The sequence below is a fragment of the Apodemus sylvaticus genome, chromosome 3 (assembly GCF_947179515.1).
Source record: "Apodemus sylvaticus chromosome 3, mApoSyl1.1, whole genome shotgun sequence".
Classification (NCBI taxonomy): domain Eukaryota; kingdom Metazoa; phylum Chordata; class Mammalia; order Rodentia; family Muridae; genus Apodemus; species Apodemus sylvaticus.
In genome coordinates, this window is record NC_067474.1 from 22,107,775 (window position 1) to 22,134,642 (window position 26,868).

General features: G+C 39.5%; 1 protein-coding gene across 2 annotated transcripts in view; it reads right to left on the bottom strand.

Annotated features, from left to right (window-relative positions):
• Nucleotides 1-9,403: 9,403 nt before the first annotated feature.
• Nucleotides 9,404-26,868, bottom strand: part of Ca8 (carbonic anhydrase 8) — a 97,430-nt gene continuing 79,965 nt past the window's right edge. The window contains exon 8 of one of the 2 annotated variants that reach the window (XM_052176043.1): nt 9,404-11,057. In XM_052176043.1, coding sequence (XP_052032003.1) covers nt 10,746-11,057 — 312 coding nt within the window. In that variant the 3' untranslated portion in view covers nt 9,404-10,745. The remainder of the gene's footprint in view (nt 11,058-26,868) is intronic. The other variant, XM_052176042.1, reaches the window with a different exon arrangement.

The window sequence follows — 26,868 nt, forward strand, 5'->3', positions numbered from 1 at the left end:
GATTCATTAGGGGCCACCAGTCAGCCAGGTCCTGCCTGCATGGTATGCTGCTTTGCTGATGCCCTTCCCAAATAATGAACTCTCATAGGTCTCCCACAAACTAGCAAACTTGGTTAAGACTTTCAGATCCTTCATCTCAGAAGAACTGTAATTCATTACATAAAGGACTTGAGTTTGTTCCCACAGTTGCTCTGCCAAAGAATATCTTTATTAGGATCCCCCTACTCAACAGGAGCAGAGCTGCCTCCATTTGTGTCTTTTAAAGACTGAAAAATAAGAGAAGTTGTACTTTTACATGATTTGCTCTACTAGTAGAAGAATCATGCATAGATAAGTTTTAAAACTGCCTCAACAGGCAACAGTACAGAATAACATAACATAAATCATGTTGGCTTCTCATTTCAACTCAACTCATCATTCAGGAACTATGGCTTCTCTTGGTGCCTAGTATATGAGAAGAAATTAGTGGTGAGAAACATGTTAGGGGATGCTGCTGCCTTGGGGAATGTGGAGGTGGAGGTGGTGGTAGTAGTGGTGGTGGTGGAAGTGGTGGTGGTCATCATTTTCTACAAAACCAGAATCCCTGGATGCCATATATGAGACATTTACTCAGAGGAGCTTCTTCCCAGGTGGTCATCTTTGCTATGCCTTGAGTACAGCTTTGTGCTCTCATACCCTGTGCACTGAAATTTGTCCTTTAGTGTGATAGCTACCTTTACCCAGCACAATGCCTGAACCTATAATCAGGTTCAACATACAGCTGTTGAATCCACTGCAAACTACCAAGTGCATGTACAGGGCTTCCCGGATATATTTAGATGTCCTTGTAAGTAGTGCAGTAAAATCAACAAGCACCTACTCAAATAGCCTTTTGACTGATAAATTTAACAAATGACTCAGTGTTTATGTTTTGAGTCTATAGATGAAGAAATGGAGGAATCTACAATGCCAAGAAGCACACACAGCTGGCTGGACTCAGACCTAGACTTGGAATCAGCAAGTCTGATTTCAGGAGCTGGAGAAACAGCTCAGTGGGTAAAATGCTTGCTGTATACATATAAGGACCACAGTTCAGATCTCCAGTATTCACATAAAAGCCAGATATGGTAGCATACTACTGCGACCCTAGTGAGGGTAAGTCTCAGGGGCTCACTGGCTGGCCAGTCTAGAAGAAACAGAAAGCTCCAACCTCAATGTAGATACACTGTTTCAAAAAATAAGATGGAAAAGTGATGAAGGAATACATCAGTGCATGTATGTAAAACAATAATAAAGAAGTTGTAAATTTGAGATAGAGTGGGGAGGGGTGAGGTGAGAGGTGAGGGAGAGATGGAGATGATATAAATACAGCATTCATGTATGGAATTCTCTAAGATACATAAATTAAAAGCAAAAGAAGTAATCCTAGTTTCTTGTTCTGTCATGGTATTTGGCTTGTTTAGAGAAAGAAAGAAAGAAAGAAAGAAAGAAAGAAAGAAAGAAAGAAAGAAAGAAAGAAAGAAAGAAAGAAAGAAAGAAAGAAAGAAAGAAAGAAAGAAAGAAAGAAGGAAGGAAGGAAGGAAGGAAGGAAGGAAGGAAAGAAAGAAAGAAAGAAAGAAAGAAAGAAAGAAAGAAAGAAAGAAAGAAAGAAAGAAAGAAAGAAAGAAAGAAAGAAGGAAAGTCTGCCTCATACATTGTGTATATCCTTTGAACTAACTTTCATAATACAATGGAATATCATTTTATAAATATGAATACAGTCAGCAATAAAAGCACAGAAGGCCTTCAATGATAGTATCAAACCGTGGCATTTTGCCAAAGACAGTAGAAATAAAGATGAAATCCATGCTCGGGAGGCTCCAGAGTCTGAGGAGAACAAGACTGGAAGGCAAAGGCTGGAACTGCATTGGAAGAGAGAGAGGTCAGAGGGTCTGGAAATCAAATAAAATAGGTAGAATAGGTTAACAGCGGGGATGAGGAGCTGGGGAGAGCCACTGGAGGGTCCCAGACACCAGAGAAACGTGAGGCTCCCAGGACCCAACAGGATTGACTTTAGCTGTAATGCACATAGAAGGAGGACATAGAAACGGTGGAGACCACCTCCAGTAGATAGGCATGGACCCTGGTTGAGGGATAGGGTCACCCACCCATCTCAAAGTTTATTAATCCAGAAATGTTCCTGTCCAAAGGAAAAATGGGGACAAAAACTGGAACACAGACTGAAGGAAGGGACATCTGGGGACTGGCCCATCTGGAGAGCCTTCATGTCTGCAAACACCAAACCCAACTCCGTTGCTGTGGTCAAGAGGCGCTTGCAGACTGGAACTAAGTGTGGTAGTTCCTGGTGAGGTCCAGCCAGCAACTGACCAATGTAGATGTGGATGCTTGGAGCCAACCATCAGCCTGAGCTCAGGGGACCTGGTGGGGGAGCTGGCAGAAGGACTGGAAGAGTGGAGGAAGATTGCAACCCCATTGGAAGACCAACATAGGCTGGCCTGACTACATTTCTCCCAAAGTCTAGACCACCAACCAAGGAGTGTACCTGGAGGGGTTCATGGCTCTAGGTATATATTGTAAGGAATAAATATAAGCAATATAAAAGAAATTACAACTGTAACGCAGCCCAGAGATGTGAGTGTGAAATGTGAAAATGGTCAATGCCCTGTCTCAGTGGACCCATCAATTTTAATTAACTAAAAAGATGCCATGAAGACCAAGTCTGGAGACTGTGTGTGGAGATTGATAAGCCTAGTGTTAGATAAGGTGGTGTTGCAGGCCTGAGCTGAAAGAGACTTAAAAACCCTGGTCTGACAGCTAAGGAAGGTTTGGGCCCTTTCCAGAGAGCTCCAATGAGAGACTCTTCGTGTTGAGACTGACTCATTCCCAGAGCCAGCCCACCAATTCCAGACACACCAACTCTGGACCGAGGCTCCAGCGGCATCCAAAGTACAGTGAGGAAACACTGTGGGCCTTGCCTGCGCTTCCATTGGAACTAGGCTACAGCACTTACCAGACAGAAGCCGGAGTGTGTGTGTGAATGAATGTGATCCTTTTGGCTTTATATTTGTTCATTGTTGCTTATGAAAAAAATACTAGTGTAACTTGACCTACCAAGTCACAGGAACTTTGGTTCCATCCATAAACCTGACTTAAAGCACATATATAGCAGAGGATGGCCTTCCCTGACACCAAAGGAGGAGACCCTCAGTCCTGAGAAGGTTTGATGCCCCAGAGTAAGGAGATGCTGAAGTGGTGAGGCAAGAGGGGGGGGACACTCTTACACAAGCAAAAGGGAGGGGGGAGAGGGGGAGGGCAGATGTGGAATGGGGGTTGGTGGAGGGGTAACCAAGAAGTGGGCTATCATTTGAGATGTAAACTAATGGAATGATTAACTTTAAATAAAGGAAATATAAATGGCACTATCAATTTACATCACATACTTCCATTGTGTAGTTGTGAAGACACCAATGATGGCAATTGTCCTGCCCATACCTGCCGTGCTGCCCTCGGGGTGTCGTGCTCACCTGCTGTTCAAGCAGGACAGTGCTGTGTAGATTGTCCCAGCATTTTGTAAGTGAGAAACACTCCTTGCCCTCTAGAAGCACTCAGTTCTGCTCTTGAGAAGAGAGAAGAGAGGAGAACTCCCAGTCTACTCACAGGGAGATCCTGCATGCATTCCCTCTCAGGGACCCAGTAAAAGGCAAGAGTGGAAGACTTGGACTATTTGCTGGAGCCTATTTTTCCCAAGCAGCCTTTGCAATTCTGAGTATGTGTGAGGCTGAGCCTAAAAGTAGAACGGTCTCCTTCTTACAATAAGTTCTCTCTCTCTCTCTCTCTCTCTCTCTCTCTCTCTCTCTCTCTCTCTCTCTCTCTCTCTCTCTCTCTCTCTCTCTCTCTCTCCCCCTTCCACTCACCTTCACCCTCCCCCTCCCCCCTTTCTCCCTCCTTCCCTCTCTCTCCCCCTCCCCCTCCCTCCCCTCTCCCTCCCTCTCTCTTTCTCTCTCTCCTTTCTTTCTAAATATTCTAAATATAGTCATTGAATACTAAACTATGTATATTATATTTTTTATAAATAGCATTTCATTCAAGTGTAATTTGCTCAAACAAGTACTTGAAAGAAAAATTACTAAAAGAGTGAAATTCAAGGGTACAGTTTTGACCCCAGTTTCCTGCTAGAAGAGGACGGCTTTCTTGATCACCATGAAGAAGCCAACTGTATGATTTAAATAGTGTTTCTCCTATAACTGAGTTTGACACACATTTTTAAATCTCTTGGAACCAAATTGGAATAGAATTTCACAGAAAAGCTCCCATTGAGGCTGGCTGAACTCCAATATAATTTGAAGGCAATTAAATTTTTTCCAAGAAATTGTTCTGTAGTTCTTAGAAATAAACCAGGCTGAAAGAAGCATATCAAGCAGATGTAGGACTTTAGCATCTCTAAAAACTTTCCTGAATTCTACCAAACAAAGCTTCAGTGGGTGGAAACTTTTTCCACTAACAGAAATGGAATTTTCTTCAAACCCCATAGCACCATTTCCAAATGGACTTGCCTGTAGAGCCTGAGGTACAGCCCCTGGGATGCTGTATTAAAGCATCTACGGAAGATACAGGGTGAGATGTCCCACTGAAAATCCTCTCTTCTATATTGGTTCTGACTTTCTTAAAAATGTTCGAAGGGTCAGCCACAACTCTCCCTCACTACATCTGACAACAACAACTCTACCTCACTGCATGAGTGACAGGCATGGTGCCATTCTGTATGACACAGGAAATGGTGCAGACAGAAGGAAGGACACAAAAGTTAACAATAACGAGAAGTTGTGCACAGCCCGAGAGCCCTGACTCGCCATTTCACACCTTAGCGTTCCCATACTTTTGTAAACAAGATGAAATAATCTATTCAAGTAACATAGGTTGTCATTTAAATCTTTCCTGTCTTACTATATTCCAAGAGAAGCATGTGGACAGAGTTCCCAGGAACACAGCTTTTCTGGATGTCAATTTATGTAATTACCTTGTTGGTGTTCCATTTGTGGAATTAAGACTTGAAAACCATTAATCATTCCTTACCAATTAACCACTTCTAATTACTTAAAATAGAGAAATAAAGTGGAGAAATAAGATTTCAGAGTAATTACTGCAATAAGGTAATAACTGATATTAGGCTACTCCAATGTTCTTTTCATTTTAATAAATGTTTCATTTTGTTTTTATTAGTTCATGTTAATTACACAGAGTAATGGATTACATTCCGACAAGGCTGTACCTGTATGCAGTCGATCTGATCCCAGTTACCCCCATCACTCTTCCTTCTCTCACTCCTTTTCCCCTTCCACATTCCTAGGAGGCTTCACTGACTTCCGTGTCCTTCCTCTTGCCTGGATTCCACATATTCCTCCCTTCTCTGCAGGAGGCCCAGCTTATTTTGTTTAACTTCATGCTCTTCACTTACAGTCATTGTCCTGCAAATGACCAAACTGTATTCGTCCTTCTGCATATATACCACAGGTTTCTATTTGTTTATCCACGGATGGCCACCTATGCCGATTCCATTGATTATCATTGTACACAGTGTCATGACAAACATACAGATATGGGCATCTCTACAGTGTGCTTACTCAGATTCATTGGGTATTGTAGTGGTTTGAATAGGTATGACTACCACAGATTCATGTGTCTGAATGCGTGGCTCATGGGGAGTGGCACTATTAGGAGGTGTGGTTTTGTTGGAATAGGTGTGGATTCCTTGATAGAGGAAGCCTGTCTTTGTAGAGGCAGTCTTTACATTTAAGCTCAAGTTCTGCTCAGTATTATGGTTTCATTCGGCCAAGATGTAGCTGCTCAGCTCTTCCAACAAGGTGTCTCCACGCTTCCTGCTAGGATAATGGATTAAACCTCTGCAACTCTAAGTCAGCCCCAGTTAAATGGTTTCCTTATTAAGAGTTGCTGTAGTCATGGCGTCTCTTCACAGCAATGAAATGCTAAGACAAGTATTTAATCAGAAATGGTTTACAAGTGGTATATAGTAGTTCTGTTTTTAATTTTTTGAGAAACCCTCATAGGAATTACATGGTGGCTGGACTAATTCACATTCTGTGGTGATTTTCATGAGAAATGTCTCTCATAGGCTCAGCTATCTGAACACTTGATTTTTCATTGGTTGGGACATTTAGACGGCATGGCCTTGCTGGAGGAAGTACATCACTGGAGGCAGGCCTTAAGAGCTCATGGTCTCACCCCACTTCCAGTTTGTTCTTTCTGCCTCACACTTGCATTTGAAGATGAGAGCATTCGGTGTCCCGACTTCACTGGCATGCCTCCCTACCATGATTGACTCTAGATTATTCTGCTAGAGCTGTAAATTCAAACAAAGCTTTCGTCTCCAAATTGCATTGTGTTGGTTGAGGTATTTTATGGCAGCAACAGAAAACTAATTTACCTTCCTACCATCAATATATGAAGACTCTTTCTCATTGAAGCATTTGTTGTATCTAGTGTGTTTTCATGATAGCTCCTCTTACTGAAGTAAGATGGCATCTTGGTGTGCTTTTGACTTATAGTTTTATTTCTTCTTTTGACAATGGTCTGTTTAGTTCAATTGTCTATTTCATTGGATTATTCATCTTTTTGTGGAGCCTTTCTTTTTCAGCTCTTTGATAGTCTGGATATTAGTCCTATGTCAGGTGAGCAGACAAAGTTTCTCACATGCAATAGCCCATGCCTTTCTGCTCCCAACTGTGAATGTATTTTGCCTAGCTGCTTTAAGTTGCGACTACCTTGACTCTTCCACATGGTGGTGTGTGACCCAGAATTGTGAGTCAGGTAAGCCTTTTATCTTTTAAGCTGCTTTTGTCAGGCTATTTTATCATAAACACAGAAAATGAAACTAAGATGTCTTTGAATGATTTTTGTAATTCCAGTGCACACTCATGAGGTGGTCATAGGGACAAGAAGAGACATTAGATCCCCTAGAAGTGGACTTAAAGAGGGTTGTTAGTCAGTGTGTGTGTGCTAGAATCAAACCCAGGTCCTCTGCAAGAACACCCAGGGCTTTCAACTGCTGAGCCATCTCACACCATCAAGAATCTCCCACCTTCAGCTACACATTTTGTTAGTCAGCCTACAAGCCCAGGCTTTCTGTATTTCTTTGCTGTCAACTTTCCCTTGTTTGAGAAAGAGATTAATGAAGCCATTATATCCAGCAAAACCAAGTTTCATAGATAAGGGTGAAATGAAGACTTTATGTTTGAACAAAAACCATAAAAACTTCCTGTAGTCTTGCCCCAAAGCAATGCTAATGGAAGATCCTCAGCCTGAAGCCTACTGATATCAGACACTTATCAGAACCTTTATTAAAACAACAACAAAACCCAAGAAAATATAATTAGGTCACCAAAAAGGAGTGCCGAATGGGCATGTCTTATTTACACCATCACTTAAAAGACAACTATATAAGACAGGACTGTATTATTGTATGATTAGACCTGCAACACACACATACACAGCATTCCTGACAATCACAGCACAAAGGCAGATGGGAACAAAGCAAAACTAGAGTAAGAAAATGACACAGTCAATAACTTGAACCCCTGGAATGAAATGAGCATAAGGAGATCGACGCATAAGACTAAGAAACTCTGTGAATATGTGTTTACTCTCCTTTCTTAGATTCTTTAGTATGTACATAATTATTCAGATTAATAATTCTAAAGTAGTTGTTGATCCATCTACAAATGATGTAAGGTAATATCTTTGGTCATATGACAAGGATAGCACACACACACACACACACACACACACACACACACACATGACAATAATAGCACAAAAAGGGAAGCAATGAGGCTATTTTGGAATAACTAAGTAGATCATAATATTCAAGTTGGCAAAAAATCTAAAAACCAATTCTCAGTAACTAGTATATAGATATTCTATTTTCTGATATATATTCCTAGAACACTAAAAATATAAACTCAAATGGGAACAGTTTAATTTAACAGTAATCAAACAACTTTCAATCTCATCCCTAAGAACTGCATGGTAAAAAGAGAGAGCCAACTCCTGAAAGTTGTTCTCTAGCCTCCATGGGCACCTTGTGGCATGTGTGTATCCACACACATACAAACACACACATTTCTTTCTCGTGTAGATGCTGAAATTGTCTTGGCTGGCAAACCTTCTGAGACAGTATCACCTCACACACCATTAAGGTCATTAATGACTGCAACTCTGACTTTTATAAGGAAAGGCATTTTAGCTTGTTGCCTTTACCCTAAATCTCACTACTTATAGAAGTCACCATATAGTCCTAGTTAACAGCTTCCCTCACTTCTGTTCTAGAAGGCTCAGATATCATTGCAAAACTTTGCATTTTCTTTCCCAGTAATCATCAAAGTAAAGTAGATTTGAGAATAGTTATTTGGAGTTTTATTGAAAGACAAATTAGACTTTCAAATCGATTCATATAAACACACACTAATGTTTCTATTCTGAATCAGTTGCAATTAGTACTTGAGGGGGGTTTTCATTCATAAAAGTATAGGTTAGACTTAGTGGCACATGTCAGTTCCAACAGAGTCAGGCAGATCTCTGTGAGATTAAGGCCAGTCTGTCTACACAGAGATGTGCAAGACCATCAGAGCTACATGGTGAAAACTTCCCTCAAAAAAAGGGGGAGCCAAAAAGATGAAAAGAATGTAAAGAATATTAAGCCTCTGTTAAAGTACCTTTAATTCACCAGAAGTAACTATCATCTCAGAGGCTTACTGCTGAATAAAATCACCCTTTCTACTTCTTTCAGAACTCTGGCTGGCTGATTCAACTCAGCTGTTCTGACTCAAACTCCTCTCCAAGGTGACTAATTCAAACTGGAGTCTCTGGCTTCTCACTGAATTGCTCTGCTTGGAAAAAAAACTGCATCTTGGGTTCCACAAACTGAACTGTATTGACTGCAGGAAATGAGCAGAACTGAAAAGAACTGCACCAACTCAACTGAACTCAACTGCATTCAACTTCACTCAACTGAACAACACCGTGTTGCCTGAACTCAATTGAAATGCACTCACCCCCCCCCCGCCTGCCCTGTTCTCCTTAGAGTTGGGTGTATCCTATCTCTGATTCATTTTGTCAAAATTTTCTCTGATTTGTAACTTTGTCTACCCCTCAATTAGACATCACTCTCAGCTGCTTCCTTCTGCAAACTGACATTGCCCACATTGTTTCAGATTAAGGGTGTGTGCTACCAGCATATCTGTATTCCATCCAGAGGGATTATAGGTGTGTCATTCAGGCCGCATCACACAGACCTAGAAAGTCTTTTTATGTGATCTCTTTCCAGAGTAGCCATGTTGCTGGATGAAAATTGCTCTACAAAACTCACCATGGATACTAATCTTAAATGGTCATTTAAGAAACAAACTCAGAAATTAAATTTGGTTGCTTTATGAAATTCTTAAGACAGCTAGATAACACTCTGGAAGACAATTATTATTAGTTTTGTTGTTACATTTCTCTTTCCACTTTATATGTTTCAGAGTAAAATTGATGAAGAATATAGGAAGGATGAGACATGAAAATACAAGTCCAGGTCAGCTCTGTGGGAGTGGAGACATAGACCACTATGCATGACTGTGCCCCAAGCACTATACTACCAAAGTAGCACCAAGAGAACCATTTAACTGGCCACCCATGACGGCCTTTTGATCTAGTCCATTAGCTATAAACTATGGCATCCCCATAACCATGGCTGAACATGGATTTCAGGGTTCATTTTGTTTGTTTGTTTAACCTATATTTTAACATTTTCATTTTAACAAATACTAAAAATTTCAAAAAGGCAGGATTCAGGCCCTCTCTCTGTCATCAGAGGCCATGCATATGGCTGTTCTGTTGTGTTCCAGGGATACTGACTCTTGCTGTATCCCGCTTCCCTCGTGACCATGACTCTAGTTTTCCTTCCTGCCCAAGACTCTACGTTGAACTTCCCTTGCTTCTGTTTTCTGGGAGAACTCTTTTGTGATTTTTTTATTTGTATTATTTCCCTTTACCCAACAGATCTAAAGCCTCTGAATGGGTGCTTATTCCAGCTGCAATAACACAATCCCTCCAAACTGAGATTGTTATTTTGAAGTTGTTTCTTTTTGCACCAATTAAAACAGCCAATAAGATTTATTTGGGAAGTTCTTGATTTCTTCTTTTATCTCTACCACTTTACAGCATTCTGTCACATTGAATGAGATATGACTAAGGATGAGCTTAACTGAAAAGAAGGGTGTGGTTGGCTCTTATCTTACCTCAAAAGTACCATCTATAATGTATTTTGAAAACTTACAAAGTACACAATACTAAATTAACATAGTATAGTAATGGATTTTATTTCTATTATGGAAACAAAGCTATGACTAGTATGCTGTGCCCATCTTTCTTCCTATCTGTTTTAATGCTACTCTTAACTGCTTAGAAGCCATACTTTCAGACATGCCTTAACTATATTAGATTGAATTAAATTGTTTTTAAAAAATAATATATAAATCATTTTTGCATTTACTTCAAATTTTTTTCATGACAAACCAATTTGACATTAAATTTGATGCAATTATTGAAAACAAACACGAGATAATTTTTGTGACTCCTTCATATTGTATTTTGATATTCTAGGTTGTTGAAGATCAAAACTCATACTTTATTAACAAGAAATACACTAGTGAGCATATTTTCTAATACAGACAGGAAATAAATGACTTGGCTCTGGGAATGTGTTTTTCTTATCTCATATTGATATATGATACAGTCATATTAATAAGTTGAAAACTACTTTCATTCTTTCTACACATAAGCAAGAAGCAATATGTGCAAAAGTATGAATTCCAGAAGCTGTGGTGTGTGCATACACACTGATTTTCTTTACAATGAACAGCCACTTCTAATATTTCATGACAGCATGTATACAGACACTGGTCACAGATATCCATCAAAACTGTGATAACTGAAGATAATGCAGGCTTGAGGGTTAAAACGAAGCTGCCACTCAAGAGATTCCACTCATCAAAGGACTCAGTGGGACCACTGTCTTCTTCCTTCAGGCAAAGAGAACAAAGCAGTTAGGTTATTTGCATGCTTCTGTAGCATCTGAAAAGCCTCTCTAAAATCCAACTAAAGATAGTAGAAATTAAACATGAGAGAATGCAGAAATTTTTAAACATCTTTATAGGTTTGCTATGTGTGTTATTTTCTAACAAAGACACCATAATTTTATTTCTATGTTAGATGTAATTAAAATACAGTGTCAAAGTCACAGATATTTTCAACTAAATTGATACTTGAGCTTTATTATCAATTAAATACTTATGTGTCAGTTTTAATAAAAATAGGCTTTAAATTGCTAACAAGTTCATGTGTTATAAACACATGATGGATAGTAATCATTTCTTCCTGGTCATAAAGCACCTTAAAGGTCCTATAATTACATGGTTAAATGTAGAATAATTTATTGGACAATACTTTGGGGACATAACAAACGACAGGTTTCCCAAAGTCGTGGTTTGACAGAGAATACGCCTCACAGGCTCATGTGTTTGAATACGTGATTTCCAGTTAGAGGAACTATTTGGGAAGGGTTAGGAGGTGTGTAGAGACAGGCTGTGAGGTTTTTATACTCAGTTTTCTCTGCCTCATTTCATATCAAGGTATAGGTTCTAAGCTACTGCTACTATGTCATGCCTGCCTGACTGTTGCCTCTATTCCTCTTGAACCATGATCCCCAAATTAAATACTTTCTTTTATAAGTTGCTTCAGCCACAGTGTTTTGTTATAGCAATTGAAAAGTAACTAAGACATTCATTTAGAGAAAATATGTCAGCCAAGACTGGAATCCAACATCTTGCTGGGATGTAGATATTGATACTTGTATGCAGATGCCCAGCATCATAGATTCAGACAATAGCTGTCCGTTCAATGATAGGGAATGCCTCAACACTTCCCAAGTATGTTATTCAATCTCCCAGTACCACAAAATGAAGAGAAAAGCTAAGGACTCAATATGCTTCTTGAGAAAGAATAATATTTCTAGAAATTTACAGAAACAAAGCCACCTGGTTGATCTTAAGTGCAAGAATATTCACCACCACCACCACTACTGCCACCATAGTTAAAACTGTAATCACTGACACAACAAAATTCATTAGAAAAAATCTGTATGGTATCCCTATCTGCCAGTCCATATGCCTGTACACACTTGCAAGTCATGAATGTCCACGTGTAAGCATATAGGTAGTTTTTAAAATAAGGGTTTATAGAGCTGGAGTATATAGTTCCAAACTATATTTCAAACAAATAATGTCATTCTACAGCCTTTAATAATATTTCAAATTGATATATTAAATTGACACACTAACCATAACCATATAGTGTTCTGAAATATATTGTAGAATCGAGCTGAACTGTAGATGCCTCATCTCATACTGTTGTCATTTTGTTGGGAGAATACTTAAACTCTATTATTTCCATTTTCCAATAATATATCATTTTAAACTACAGCCATTATGACATTTTCTTGAACACATTCTTAATTTATATCTTCTGACTCCTTCTCCCGTCATATCTATAATATTGAACCTCAGAAATCTGATATTTCAAGGGTAAAATAAGATATTGTCAAGGTACATATTTTAGTAACAATAAACACATGGATTACAAATTAAAATACATGAAACTGAGTGCTAATCAAATCAATGTAGTGCAGTTCAGAGTTAAGAGGAATTTAATGACTATGCATTCATTTTTGTGCAAAGGAAACAATGAAATTGAATCTTTCCCAAAATTACCAAAAGCTTGTTGGGAAAAAAATATATCCCAAAACCCCATGAAGACTCTGGTAATAGAGTCCTTTAACTCAAAATCACCAGGATCTGTTGCTAATGTGCACTGTTGATGTCTAAATGGACATTATATTCAGGATGGGAACCATTTTTACTGACTTAAGAGATCTCCCCGTGGACCAGACCTTTATAGAACTCATTTGGGATAGGTTGGTCTAGAGACATTATCTGAAGTTCATAACAGGAAATTTTACTTGAAGAATATTCTAATTTCTAGTAAATTTTAACCCCAAATTTCAACTAACAAAATAGGAATTCGCAATATTCCATCAGTTTGGGATTCAGACCTTACCTCCTCTGAAATGACCTCAAGCACGTGTCCACAGTACAGAAGCTCACATGATTACTGGTATCTTATTAGTCTCTGATGCTCCAGGGGCATGACTGAAAGGTTCCCAGCAAATGCCTATGGGAAATACTAAGTTATCTTGGTATGTGATGTGCTGGTAAATTAGGATGCTTACTCTGCTAATACTTGCCCAGAGAGGAAGCTAGAAATAATACCTGCCATTTTGTTATTGTTGTTGTTGTTGTTGTTTTGTTGCTGTTAAGATTTTCATTATCTGTGTCTTTATAAAAAGTAAAATGATGCCTTCTAGGTGCTGGGGATATAATTCCTTTAGTAAAGAGCTTATTTTGCAAGCATGAAATATATGAGTTGGATTCCCAGAACCCAGTAAAAAAATCCCGTTTGGTAGTGTTCACGTATAAACCAGCATTGGAGTGGCAGAGACAGGTGATCCCTTGGGTTCACTGGCCAGTCAGTTGCAGGCAGTGAGACCCTTTCTTAATAAGGAACTCAACAACTAAGAGACACTCCAGGCTGATCTCTGGCACTCTCTGAGGCCTGAGATCACAATCCTTGCCTTCCATGGTTTATGAGAATGTGTTGAGCACACTGCCCCCAGGCTGGAAGCCCACATACTGGTAATCATGTCAGGTGCTTCAAAACCATCCCGCCTGATGTTCTGAGCACCAAAATAAATGTGAAACATGGCTCATTATTTTCCATGATGAGCAGATGATAGCAGATGTTTGAAATGTTCTGTATTTCAGAGAGAGTTCTAAAGAGATGAAAATATAAGAGGTCTCATCTGAGCCATTTCAAAAGTACTCAACATGCTACCTGACCTAAAGCAAATACTCCAAAGAAGGGTGGACCTGCACATATGTGTGCACATTGCACACACATGCACATGCACAAAAAGTATGGCAAAAACAACAGCAGCAGGTATTCCTATTTAACTTTGTATCAAAATTATACTTAGGCCATTTAAACCATTAAATAAGTAAAAGTGTTTGCTATGAAGACTACCTGTCCTTGGTCTCACATGTCAGCAACTTTCTAATCAATTCATTCCATGGAAAGATTTTATTAAACAGCCCAGATCATGATCCTCTAAGTCCACTATCCAATCTGCTTAAGTATTACCTATTGACTTTCTCACTGGCAAGGGAAGATTTGAAGGGCTTTCCTCTAGCCAGTCTATCCCCACCCCCTCATCAAAAAAGGCACACCACCTGAGACAAGTACATAAGTCCTTACCACATCCCACCTTGCAAATATATTTATACTAAAATCTTGGTTGAATCGATTATTTTATAGTATAGTAATGATAAATATCATTCAAAATGAAACTATGTGTTTCGTTACATTTTTTGCCCTGCATGTAAGTTGAATAATCATCTTGGATATTATAATTTTTATAATTAATTGAATTCAATGCCATCTACTAATTGTCCTATATGCTTCAAAAGGTTAAGGCATATCTTGTGGCTAAGAGAGTGAGTACATCTTTAATCCCAGCACTTGTGAGGCAGATAGAGGTAGGTCTAATCAGTTCAAGGCCTGCTGGGCTTCATAGTGAGCCCCTGTCTCTGCATTTCCATCTCTGTGGAAACTTCTTACAGAAGCTCATAGCCACCTCATTTACATTTGCACTGACAGATTTCTGTCTCTGATCTCACTCCACTGCTATCCTGGGCGTGTGCCTTGTTGGTCAGCCAGACAGCTGCACCAGACACTGTACCAGAGCATGGGTAGAGAGGAAGAAAGCAGAAGCTCTGAGTTCTCAAGAACTCGATCCTCCACCCTGGTTTAGTGAGACAGCCAAATTTCCTATCAGCCCTTGACCACTCTCTCATAGGGTAAGTATTTACAGGCATCTGCGAGGCCTTTGGAGGGGATTTTAAGAAATGACTGCTTCTCAAAAAGGTATTCAACCAGCACAGCTACCACTAGCCTTGCCCTTTGATATTCAGAGGCTTCTGTGGCAAATATACAGGCCTCCGAGCCCAACACCTATGCTACCTCCATCACCTTGCCCCATCACCATGCCCCATCACCACGCCCCATCACCACATCACATGCTTCCGGACTCTAAAGTGCTGCAGCCTGTGTCTTTCCTCTTGCTTTCTCATCCTTATGAATTTGTACACTTAAAGAAATTCTCTTTTCTGTTATTTTAATGCTATTTGTGGTTAAAAAAGATGCCAATGCTCAATCAGTGATCATTATTTGTGACAAACATTCCCTTTGATGAGTTCTGTGCATTTTCTAAATTCTTTCTGATAACCATATCATCGGGTCATCAAGAACATGAATCTAAAGAAATGACAAATGAACAAAGGTAATCAGGCTTGCATTCTCTGCTTTGGGATGTATTCCAAATACCCTCTTGTCTAAACACAGACAGAAAAAACTAAAATGTAGAGAGAATTTTCTGTTCTTCAATAATGACCTTGAAGTATGACCACATCCTAAAGTCTGTTAAAACAACAATTCTTTCAATATAATTGCAACAGATGTTATCTTTCACATGCCTATTTTGAAGTTTAATTTGTTTTTTACTAAGAGACCCCAGGGAAATGAGGAGAATTCAGATCCCTTTAGGGACTTTCCTGAAAAGCTATGAACAATACAACTGCACGTGTGTGCACTTCCTGCCCCTCAGAGGCCGCAGAGGTCAGAAGCTGACTTTAGGGGCAAGAGGTCTGACTCAGCTAACTGACTATCTATGAAAGTGTTCCTTTTAAGAACAACAATTCAAAATGGAGTCTCCAAAATGGGAACTATTAAGAAATGGTGACTCGGGGGGTAGTGATGGCCAGCAGCTAAAGTACCCGTTCTTGAGAGGACCTAGAACATGGTGGATCAGAAAACCACTCCAAAAGTCAGTTCAGGGAATTCAAATTCCTTCTCTGACATCAAAAGTACCAGGCACACACATAGCACACACACATACAAGAGAACTAGGCACACACATAGTACACACACATACATGAGCATCAGGCACACACAAAGTACACACACACACACAAGAGAACTAGGTATACATATAGTGCTCACACATACATGAGCATCAGGCACACACATAGTACACACACATACATGAGCATCAGGCACACACATAGTACACACACATACATGAGCATCAGGCACACACATATTACACACATGAGCATCAGGCACACACATAGTACACACACACGAGCATCAGGCACACACATAGTACACACACACACATGAGCATCAGGCACACACATAGTATACACACACACATGAGCATCAGGCACATACATAGTATACACACATACATGAGCATCAGGCACACACATAGTACATACACACATGAGCATCAGGCACACACATAGTACACACACATGAGCATCAGGCACACACATAGTGCTCACACATACATGAGCATCAGGCACACACGTAGTACACACACACACACGAGCATCAGGCACACACATCGTACACACACACATACATGAGCATCAGGAACACACATAGTATGCACACACACATGAGCATCAGGCACACACATAGTACACACACATACATGAGCATCAGGCACACACATAGTATACACACACACACACACATAAGCATCAGGCACACACATAGTGCTCACACATACGAGTAGGCGAAACATTCCCACACACAAAATAAATAAATCTAAAAAACATTTTAACTTAAAAATCTAAAAGAAATAGTGATGTGCTAAGAACGAGAACCCTTTTTAAGTAGCCATTTTCCCTGGCACTAGGGACACATCATTGAGTGGATTGCACAAGTTCCTTCTATGTGAACTTAGCTGCACCCACCTGCCTCAGTTCTAGCCTAAAACCTCCTTCAGAGAGCTCTGAGCAGTAGCACATAGAAGACTGAAACTCAATGTGTGTCTATGGTAAGCAATGGCACCCAGTTATCTGATGTCCCCATAGCTACTTAATTACAGAAAGGAAAACAAAGAAATATCAAAGAAGAGAAAGGGAGTGGTCAGGACTGGCAATCTTTTTGAACACTCCAAGGAAAGATGCTGGAGAACAAGATTCTGCGTTTAGAGATCTGAGAGCTTCAGAAATAAAGACAGCAGACACCACAGCAAATGAGTTAGCACTCTATAGAGTACCCACTGATGCAACTGAGAAAGAATGATTCAAATTAGAAATACATAAAATTATCACAATTGACAAATACTACTACGGTTTAACTAGACAAGTAAAAAATAAAATAAAATTAAAATAAAATAAAATAAAATAAAATAAAATAAAATAAAATAAAATAAAATAAAATAAAACAAAAGCAGCTGACCGTCATTAGGCACTAAATGAAAGGATCATTAGAAAAGCAGAGACAATCTAACAAATTATGTTTTCCACAAAACACTAATCAACATAAAAACAGAATGGAAAAAGATACTAGTCAACAAGTCAACATGGACCGAATAGTCATCATGGTCCAGTGAGTGCTCATGCTTTGTGAATGCTAATCTGCTTAGCATGTCCTTTTAGGCTCACAAACAGCTTAGTCCTTAGCCCCCAAACAGTCCCAGGAACTTAAACCGCTGATGTCTCCACCTCATTTATGAAGGCAAAATGACTACTGATGATCTGCCCAAGTTGGGGAGACAGTACAGAGGCTTGCTGGCCATCACTGCGTTCACGGTCCAGCCATAACCCTGTTGGTTCTGCCCAAGCATACCAGCAGCGAATGGACAAAATATATAAAGCATAGTCTTAAAAATATGCAGGACATAAAAACTCTAGTGATTGTACTGAACAGATATCTACCCTTTGTTCCTCAATATTATAAAGAAATAAACTTCCGTGGTATGCCATACAAGCCTCACACTCTGGTAGTTTTCTTCCTTCCATTTTTCTCATATTGTGTTACTCTTTCTTGTTGTTACTTCTAGTCTTCTCATAAAATGATTCTATAGCTTATCTGGAAATTTTAAAGATGTGAGAAGAAGGCAGGTAAGGGATCTTGTGTATACTGATGTCACAAGCTGTACTATTTGAGCTCATCACTAGACAGAATAACAGAATAGTATGGAAGAGCCAAGGACCACAGGACTCTATAATTAGAGCATCATCTGTGTGCACACTGGCAAAGATGAGAACTTCCTAAGGACTCCATGCTTGTAAAAGTGAACACAGCTGGACATGTGGCTTGTTGGGACATGAATTGACACAACTCTTGAGGACAGTAATTTTCTCTGGTTTAAAATATAACTCTGCTAATTTGTTAAAATTAGACACTAACTAGGCCACAGTATAGTTGATTATAGCAGAACACTGGAAGTTACCCAGGTGTAAATATGTTTTAAGTGTAAACATGCTTAAAAGTAACACACTGGAGAAGGAGAGATGGTTTAGTGGCTAAGAGCACTTGTTACTCTCCCAAGGATGCAGGTTCGGTTCCAAGTATCCACAGGACAGTTCACAAACATCCCTGATTCTATTTCCAAGAGAATCCAATGATGAACACCAGGATTCACATGGTACACACACATGCATACAGAGAACACACTCACACACATAAAATTAAATGAATAAACCTTTAAAAAATAAACACCTAAATTATGACATACAGCTATTCAACAAGAAGAAGACATCATCAAACCAGCAGACAAGTAACATACACAGAATAATTCCATATGGAACATTACATGCATACATAGATGACATGTATGCATGTAATATTCCATCTATACTTACAATGCAGAACAAATGTTAATATTTAGATTTTGTTTTCTCATTGTCACTTCCCTGCCACCCTTGAGACACACATGGCTACATTAAGTGAGGGTAAAGTATCACTAACTCTGTCACCATCACACCAAGCACATCATGCTAACTCACAGACATGCTGCAGGGCCTCTAGCCATGCCAGGACACCTGGGGCTGGTGATGGCAGCTGCTGCAGGCAGTGGAGTTCCGGGGATGTGTGCCATTGCTTCATCGAATGCTGTGGTTGCTTGAATTTTTAAGCCATACATGACTATCAATTGTATTTGGAGTCGTGGAAACAAAGGCAAAGAAATAGCTCAGTGGCTAGCCTGTTCTAACATAGACTAGGAAGGGAAAGGAGATACACCAAGGGTCGGAGACTGGATGACAAAACTTCTTTCTATAAAATATTCACAGGGTGACCATATGTGACTTAGTGAACCTGCAGAAGAATTAGCAAGTTGTCCCATCAAGTGAAAACAAACATGCTCGCTCCCCACCCACTCAGATGATCTCCTTTCCAGGGAATTATCTAAAAAGGAAGAGAAGGCAGAGATTCATAGATGTGTTCAATAGCTCACTGTCAGCAGTTAACCCCACGGGGACCTGAATGGCTGTACTGCTTGTGACCTTAAGCAAGCTACTCATCCCAACTCTGCCTCGTTTCTTTATCTCTAAAAGACAGAGTACATGTCTCACCAAGTGTTGGGAACATTAAGTGAGACGCTATACAGCCCAGTGTCTGAAGCCATCACTTGAGCATTTATATAGAATTATCTACTCTGTAGGATAAACCTTACTAAAAGTCTCCACCTCATTCTGCGCTGCAGTTACAGAACACCCGACTTAGCTTTTAAAATTATTCAGAAGTAAACCTATGTGATACAGTGTGACTGTCTCTCAATCCTAATTAGCCCTACACTAATTAACAAAGCCATTTTATACAGGACAGTGAGTCACATTTCTCTTCCTCCTCCTCACTCCCTGGTGTGCCGTAAGGTTGACTGAGTGTCTAATTACTTCTTAATTGAAAGCACATATACTTCATTTTTCACTAGTTCAAGCTTAATTCTTTTCGTCCAGAAATCAAAGTCAGTGAACTTACGTTAAATTGGGATTTTGGGCAGCCATTATGAGAATGGGTTTGTTTGTACTGTGTCCCATTATAAGAAAAGGTGGGTTTTTGCCTTATTTCCTAACATATTTCTCAACCAGAGAAATCTTAATATAATCTTAATACAAATTTCAGATTCTGTCAAAAGTGCTGAGCATAGATTGTTGAAGGTCTGTTGTGTAAACAATTAACTTGGATGTTTAAGTAAAATTAAAAGAGTCGTAGAAGTAAACACACCTCTATTTGAACCTCTTCCATTTAAACAATAATGACAACAACAAAAGCCTCTAAAATTTCCAGTTAAAAGCAATCATTTGTCCTGGCCATATTTCCACTAAAATCATTTTAAATAGATGGCCTCTTAGCCGTGGGCATCCACTGTCCTCTAACAAGATTTCTTCTATGTATACTTGAATGGTCTAAATGTTTGTGTCCTCCCAGTTCTTACAGGGTGGGTATTAGGAAGTAGAATCCGCAAGGGGAGGTTAGGTCACAAGGGCAGAGGCCACTTTGTTCCCCTGCTGGGGGTCTGGGGCAGAGACTCCCAAGGAGAGGGAAGAGAAGACGGAAGAAGGCACCATGGGTAAGTGTATCGTGAGCACACACGGCCATGAGAGCTAGCCTGTTGGAGTAGAGTGGCCGGGTGGAAACAGGCACGGGTTAGTGACAAGAACACATCAGGGTTATTGACAGGAAAGATCACAAAATATCACAGAGGGTTGACACCTGCCCAGCTCTGATGTTTTAAGGCTTATTATAAATATAAAGGTTTGATGTCTTTTATTTGGGAACTAAGTGATCTAACGTGGGGTAGAAACCCCCAAATAATATTTACAGTAGCAGTGTGGGGTTTCTTTCCCTGTAATTCTGCTGTCTCCACAGTGACCCTACAACCCATCCTTCTGCTTGCTGAAGACAGGGCCCCCTCAGTGGGTGCAATCATCCATCCTGCGTTCGCTGCCTCCGAAGCTTGAGGGCTCTCTTTCCGCTGGTTTTTATGTAGTCTGCAGGGATTGCTGTTCATGTTTCTCAGATTGCTTTGCATGTTCAAGTCTTCGTGTGAATACTTCCTATCACCTTCCCTAGGTGATACACAAGGCTGACATGGCTGATTCACAGTGAGTCTATGTTTTGTTTTCTAAGATACTGAGAAATGCAATAAGTTCTTTCTTTGAGAAATACAATAAGTTCTTTCTCCGCTGGTGAAATGAGCCAATTCAAGCCTGATACCTATCTCTATCTCCTCTCTATCTCTATCTCCATCTCTATCTCTATCTCTATCTCTATCTCTATCTCTATCTCTATCTCCTCTCTATCTCTATCTCCTCTCTATCTCTATCTCTATCTCCATCTCTATCTCTATCTCCTCTCTATCTCTATCTCTATCTCCTCTCTATCTCTATCTCTATCTCCTCTCTATCTCTATCTCTATCTCCATCTCTATCTCTATCTCCTCTCTATCTCTATCTCTATCTCTATCTCCTCTCTATCTCTATCTCCATCTCTATCTCTATGTCTATCTCTATCTCCATCTCTATCTCTATCTCTATCTCCTATCTCTATCTCCATCTCCATCTCCATCTCCATCTCCATCTCCATCTCCATCTCATCTCCATCTCCATCTCCATCTCCATCTCCATCTCTATCTCTATCTCTATCTCTATCTCCTCTCTATCTCTATCTCCATCTCCATCTCCATCTCTATCTCTATCTCCTCTCTATCTCTATCTCCATCTCTATCTCTATCTCCTCTCTATCTCTATCTCCATCGCCATCTCCATCTCTATCTCTATCTCTATCTCTATCTCCTCTCTATCTCCATCTCCATCTCCATCTCCATCTCCATCTCCATCTCTATCTCTATCTCTTCTCTATCTCTATCTCTATCTCTATCTCTTCTCTATCTCTATCTCTATCTCTTCTCTATCTTTATCTCTTCTCTATCTCTATCTCTATCTCTATCTCTTCTCTATCTCTTCTCTATCTCTATCTCTATCTCCTCTCTATCTCTATCTCTATCTCTACCTATACCTACCTATACCTATACATATATACATACGTGTGTATGTGTATGTGCCACGTGTGTATAAACATAGATTTATTGAGGAGACTGGGATTAGTACACGCGTCAAAGAGACTCCACAGACCTATCCTTTCATAGGAAGAAAGAGGTTGTTCTGCATTCGGGGACAAGAACCATTCCAGACACAGTCTTCTGTCACCTTATCCTGAGTTTTGCTTCACATCTCCAAAGCTACCCCACCCCTGGGATTTCACCACTAGAGGCCCAAATAGAGGAATTTACTAAGCCCTTTCCCTTTGCAGGAGAGAACGTCCACTCCACACAGAGGGTTCAGCATGAATCCCTCTCTCTGCAAGGCTCCCGATCGATCGCTCTTCCCTCCCTGGTGCAATGGCATTTCTCTTCTACTCTGAGGCATAGACTTTAATGGCTGAGCTATCCCTTCAGCCCCAACACTTCAGGTTTTTCAAGCACTTCCTGTGTGTAAGCAGTATGCTCTATAGTATTAGAAAGTGGAATATTGGCAGGATAGGGATTAGTCCCCTTACCCTAGACCTCAATCTTTACATAAATGAGAGTAAAAAAAATACTGACAAAGTAAAGTGATTTACTTTGATCCAACCACTTTGACCTGATTCTCTTACTTCCTCAGTAATGGCTAATACCAGGCAGTGTAGTACTGGCTAATGCAAACCAATTTCCATAGTTAACAACTAGAACACTAAAGCCACATGTTAATAATGTTACCTTTAATTATGGGCTGCAACAAAGGATAGGAAACCAATAGCAGACATTGTCAGTCAGTCCCAATACTCTTTCTCATTGTGCTCATAGGGAAATACAAACTCCTTACACTCTCCAGACAGCTACTGCCAACTGACTGGAGTTGACAATTAAGCTTGGGCTCTGTCATCTGTGTCTTTCCATAGCAGGTTTATGCAGAATGCATGCACCAGTTTTACATAATCTGATGCTGTCTTTGTAGGCAGCAAGGACAGATATGAAGACACTAAACAGCTCTGGAAGCTATCCGAAGGAAACTATGCAGAGACAGGCCATGAATTGGAACTGTGGGGTTAGGTGAAGAAGCCAGGGTCCCATATGGTTCACCTTTGAGCACCAGCCAGCAGAGAGCCAGGTCTGTATGAAAGAATACAGTCAGAGTCTCTGTTAACACACTTAAATAAAAAGAGGACACCCTGGGTCTGCCCTTCCTCTCCTAGAGACAGGAGGAAACAAAAGGTCTCTGGTCCCTATGAGCTAGCTGTGTTGATCCTCACTGCTGGAGGTCTTCTAGAACCATAAAAATGCTTTGGTTTCCCTCACACTACCTGTTACAGCTCTCAGGTTAAATCTGTGCAGAGGTGTATCCTATACCAGGCTGTCTTGGACCTTGGCATAGTAAATGTTCTTAGAAGTCTTACGTAAAGAAAACTAAGCTAACATAATACTTTACACATGGACTTAATTCCAGCACACAGGAATTCACATTTTAGTGGAGAATAATACTTACTCCTTACCACATTATTAGAAAACCAAATCAACTACAAGCTAAATTAATGTGGATCTAAATTCCAGTAAATAGAGAAAGGCTGGTGATCCCGAATTTTCTTGGAAAAAAACCTCATGGAGAAAACTGTGGCCCCTCAAATAGAAACTGTATTTAAACAGTCAAGTCAGTAGAATACTCTTCCCAATGGTGAGTTCCTGGGGTGTGGGCTGGGGTGATCCTAAGAGGAAGAGCAGCTTAGCAATTCAATTCCTGTAGCCAGCCAAGTACTCAGTAGCAGGCTAAGCTGTAAATAGTGACCTGACTTTCTAGAAAATTCTCTTGAGTTTTTCTAAGAAAATTTTTAAGCAAGTTACTAATCCTACCTTGACTATATTTTCCCTTTAGGGCTTCTGATCAGAATGGAACGCTAGTGTGGGAGTCATTTTCTAGATGGCTGTGCAGACTCATGCAGTAGCCAAGAGAAAAATGGCCTCTGAAAATCCTGATGAAGGAGCATGTTATTTCTGAGGGATTCTGTACTCGCTTTTTAGCACTTTTGGAAATTTCCCCAAATTCTAGTCTTAGCTTTTACCTTTTCTACAAAACCCTATTAGCTTGAGCCCATGTTTACAGACCTCCTGCCTCTTCTCATGCCATGACACAGTTAGTCAAGAGAGAAGAACATTCATCAGACAAGCCCAGAAGTGAAAGGCATCCAAGGGCTCTGCTAGAACATACCCTGGTACAGCCAGGTTCCCATCAACACCATACAGGAAGGAACTGGGACAATTCTAATCCACAACATCACAAAAGCCTGCTCTTAGGACTGACCTTCTTATCTATAGGACAGGTCTACTTTACAGCTCCTAGAAGTAAATTCTTTCCTTGGCTGATAAATATCCTCTTAGCTGCCTGGTTAGATCCATTTCTACTTCAACATGTGTCTTTTGAGCAAAGAGCAATAGACAAAGAAAACATATTTAGGTCACATGAATTGGCCACAGTCGTGATGGTTTTCCTTGGAAAACATGTCTTGATGTTAAAAATCATGAAATTGATTGTATTTCAAGGATCATATATTATATGATCATATATTATATGTTGTATATCATACATCATATATCATATATCATATGAATGCTCAACAAAGACAGTGGTTCTTGGCTGTAAAATCTTTTTTTCTTTTTCGTCTTATCAAATGGCTTTTTAAACTGTCAGGTAAGAAAAAAAAGTAAATCGCTTCAGAATTTTATACACAATTATTAACATTTCTAAAAACATAAAAAGGTAAAGAAACATATTTCAGGGCAGGAATTACTTGCCTATTGCAGTAATCAGGAAGAGAGCCTATGCAGCTCTGATACCTTCACTCTCAAGCTAAGAATCATTTTATGTCAAATACTCAAAGCCTAAGGGGTGATTTAGGCACCCCTGGTGTTAAGGTTCTTCCTGGTTGTCAGCTCAACTACATCTGGAATGAACTACTATGCAGAAATGGAGGGCACACCAGTGATTTAGATCTTGAGGCAAGAGCAGACTTCTGACCCAGATCTTGACCTGGATTACTGAAATCATTCTTTAAGCATTGAGAGAATTCTATGGGATCCAGTAAACAGAGAATAGGCCTATCTGTGGAGCTTTTGCTGATCCTGGACATCACGTTACATGGTTTGAGCCAAGTGCAGCCAACTGAAAAGGCTTTGGTCTTTTCTTTCATCCTGGAGGAATAACAGGTTGGCTGTGACTCTTGAGGTTTTCCTCACACATGAGGCCTTGTGTTTTTCTAGCCAAGAATTCCTTCTGGTTACAGAAGAAAACAGATATGAAACTGATGCTGGATATTACTTCATTAAAGCTGAGAAGACAAAGCCATTAACTACAGAAACACATGCTGGGAAATTTTCAATGTAATCAAGGATGGCTTCAAAGACCAAGAAAAAAAATGGCAGCAATTTGCAAAAAGATTATTCTGGGATGTTTGCTGGTCTTTTCTTCTTTCTTTCTTTTTCTGTTTGTTGTTGCTGTTTTTAATGGAGGAAAGAACATTCAATAAGAAAAAGAAACATGTATAATTGGTGCTTGCAGAAAATAAATCACTGTAATGTATTGCAGTCAGTGGGAACCTATGCATGGATTAATGATATTTGAGTCTTGGGTGATCTACTCTGTGACCCATCCAATTGGCTTTTAAATTAGGCTAACACTTAATGAAAAAGGCATATAACCATATTCCAGAAGATTACTACTAATATTGTGATATCAGGCATCATGTATAAACTGGACCCCAAACCTGATCTTATTATTTACTATTGTTACTAGTATTTGTTTTTTCTGAACCCAATTTTAAAAATTCAAAGACTAATTAAACTACAGAGATGGTTCAGTAATTAGCTTTCACAAGTCCTGGGTTTGGTTTCCAGCACCCACAGCAGAATGCTCACAGCCCCCTATAATGCCAGTTTCAAAGAATCTGATACCCTCTGCTGGCCTCCAGTGGCATCTGAACATATGTGGCGTGCACTCACACACATACACAAATAAAAATGAACACTTTTTAAAAACTTCAACAAGTAATGGGCCTCATAGTAGCAATAGTCTCCCTGAAATGTGAACCATCACTGCTGAACCAAAGCATTCTTAGCACCTTAGTGAATTACATGCTAATTCGATAAACAACTACCAAATTCTCATTCATACTTTCAAGTGCTAATATAAAATCTTCTCAAATTCCTCATGGGAATAATACTTCTTCTTATCAAAGCCCTGCAGATGTCCAGAAATGGCACATTTTAAAAACCTGCCATTTTAATTCCAAAACTAAAGTTATTTCAAAAAGCCCAGCTGAAATAAATCTGAATTATTTTAAGCATTTTTAAGAGAACAACTATCGTGGAATTTTCCTGCTCTTTAGTTCTAAGAGCTTAAATGAAACATCCATGCATTAAATTCAAAGTCTGACTATCAAATAATTTTGCTTTAATAAAAATTTGAATTATGTGCCTTAGGGTATTATTAAATATCAAATAAAAAGAAAACATCCATAAGTATGATTTCCCAATATAACTTTATGTAGAACTAAGACTACATTTGTATTATGCATTTCAAGACACAAAAGGATAATAATGCATTCGTAAAAGGACAAAATCAGAATTAGAAATTCTGAAGGATTTTCCCCTTTGAAAAGAAATATCTCAACTGCAACTACTTTAAAACTTAGAAAAAGTAAATAACATTGTTCTATCAAATAATTAATGATCTAACATATACAAAATCTCAGAAGCAGCATGAGATTTCAGTATCTGTGTATGATAAAGACAGACAGAGAGACAAAGGACACACAGAGCACAGTGATGAATGTTTA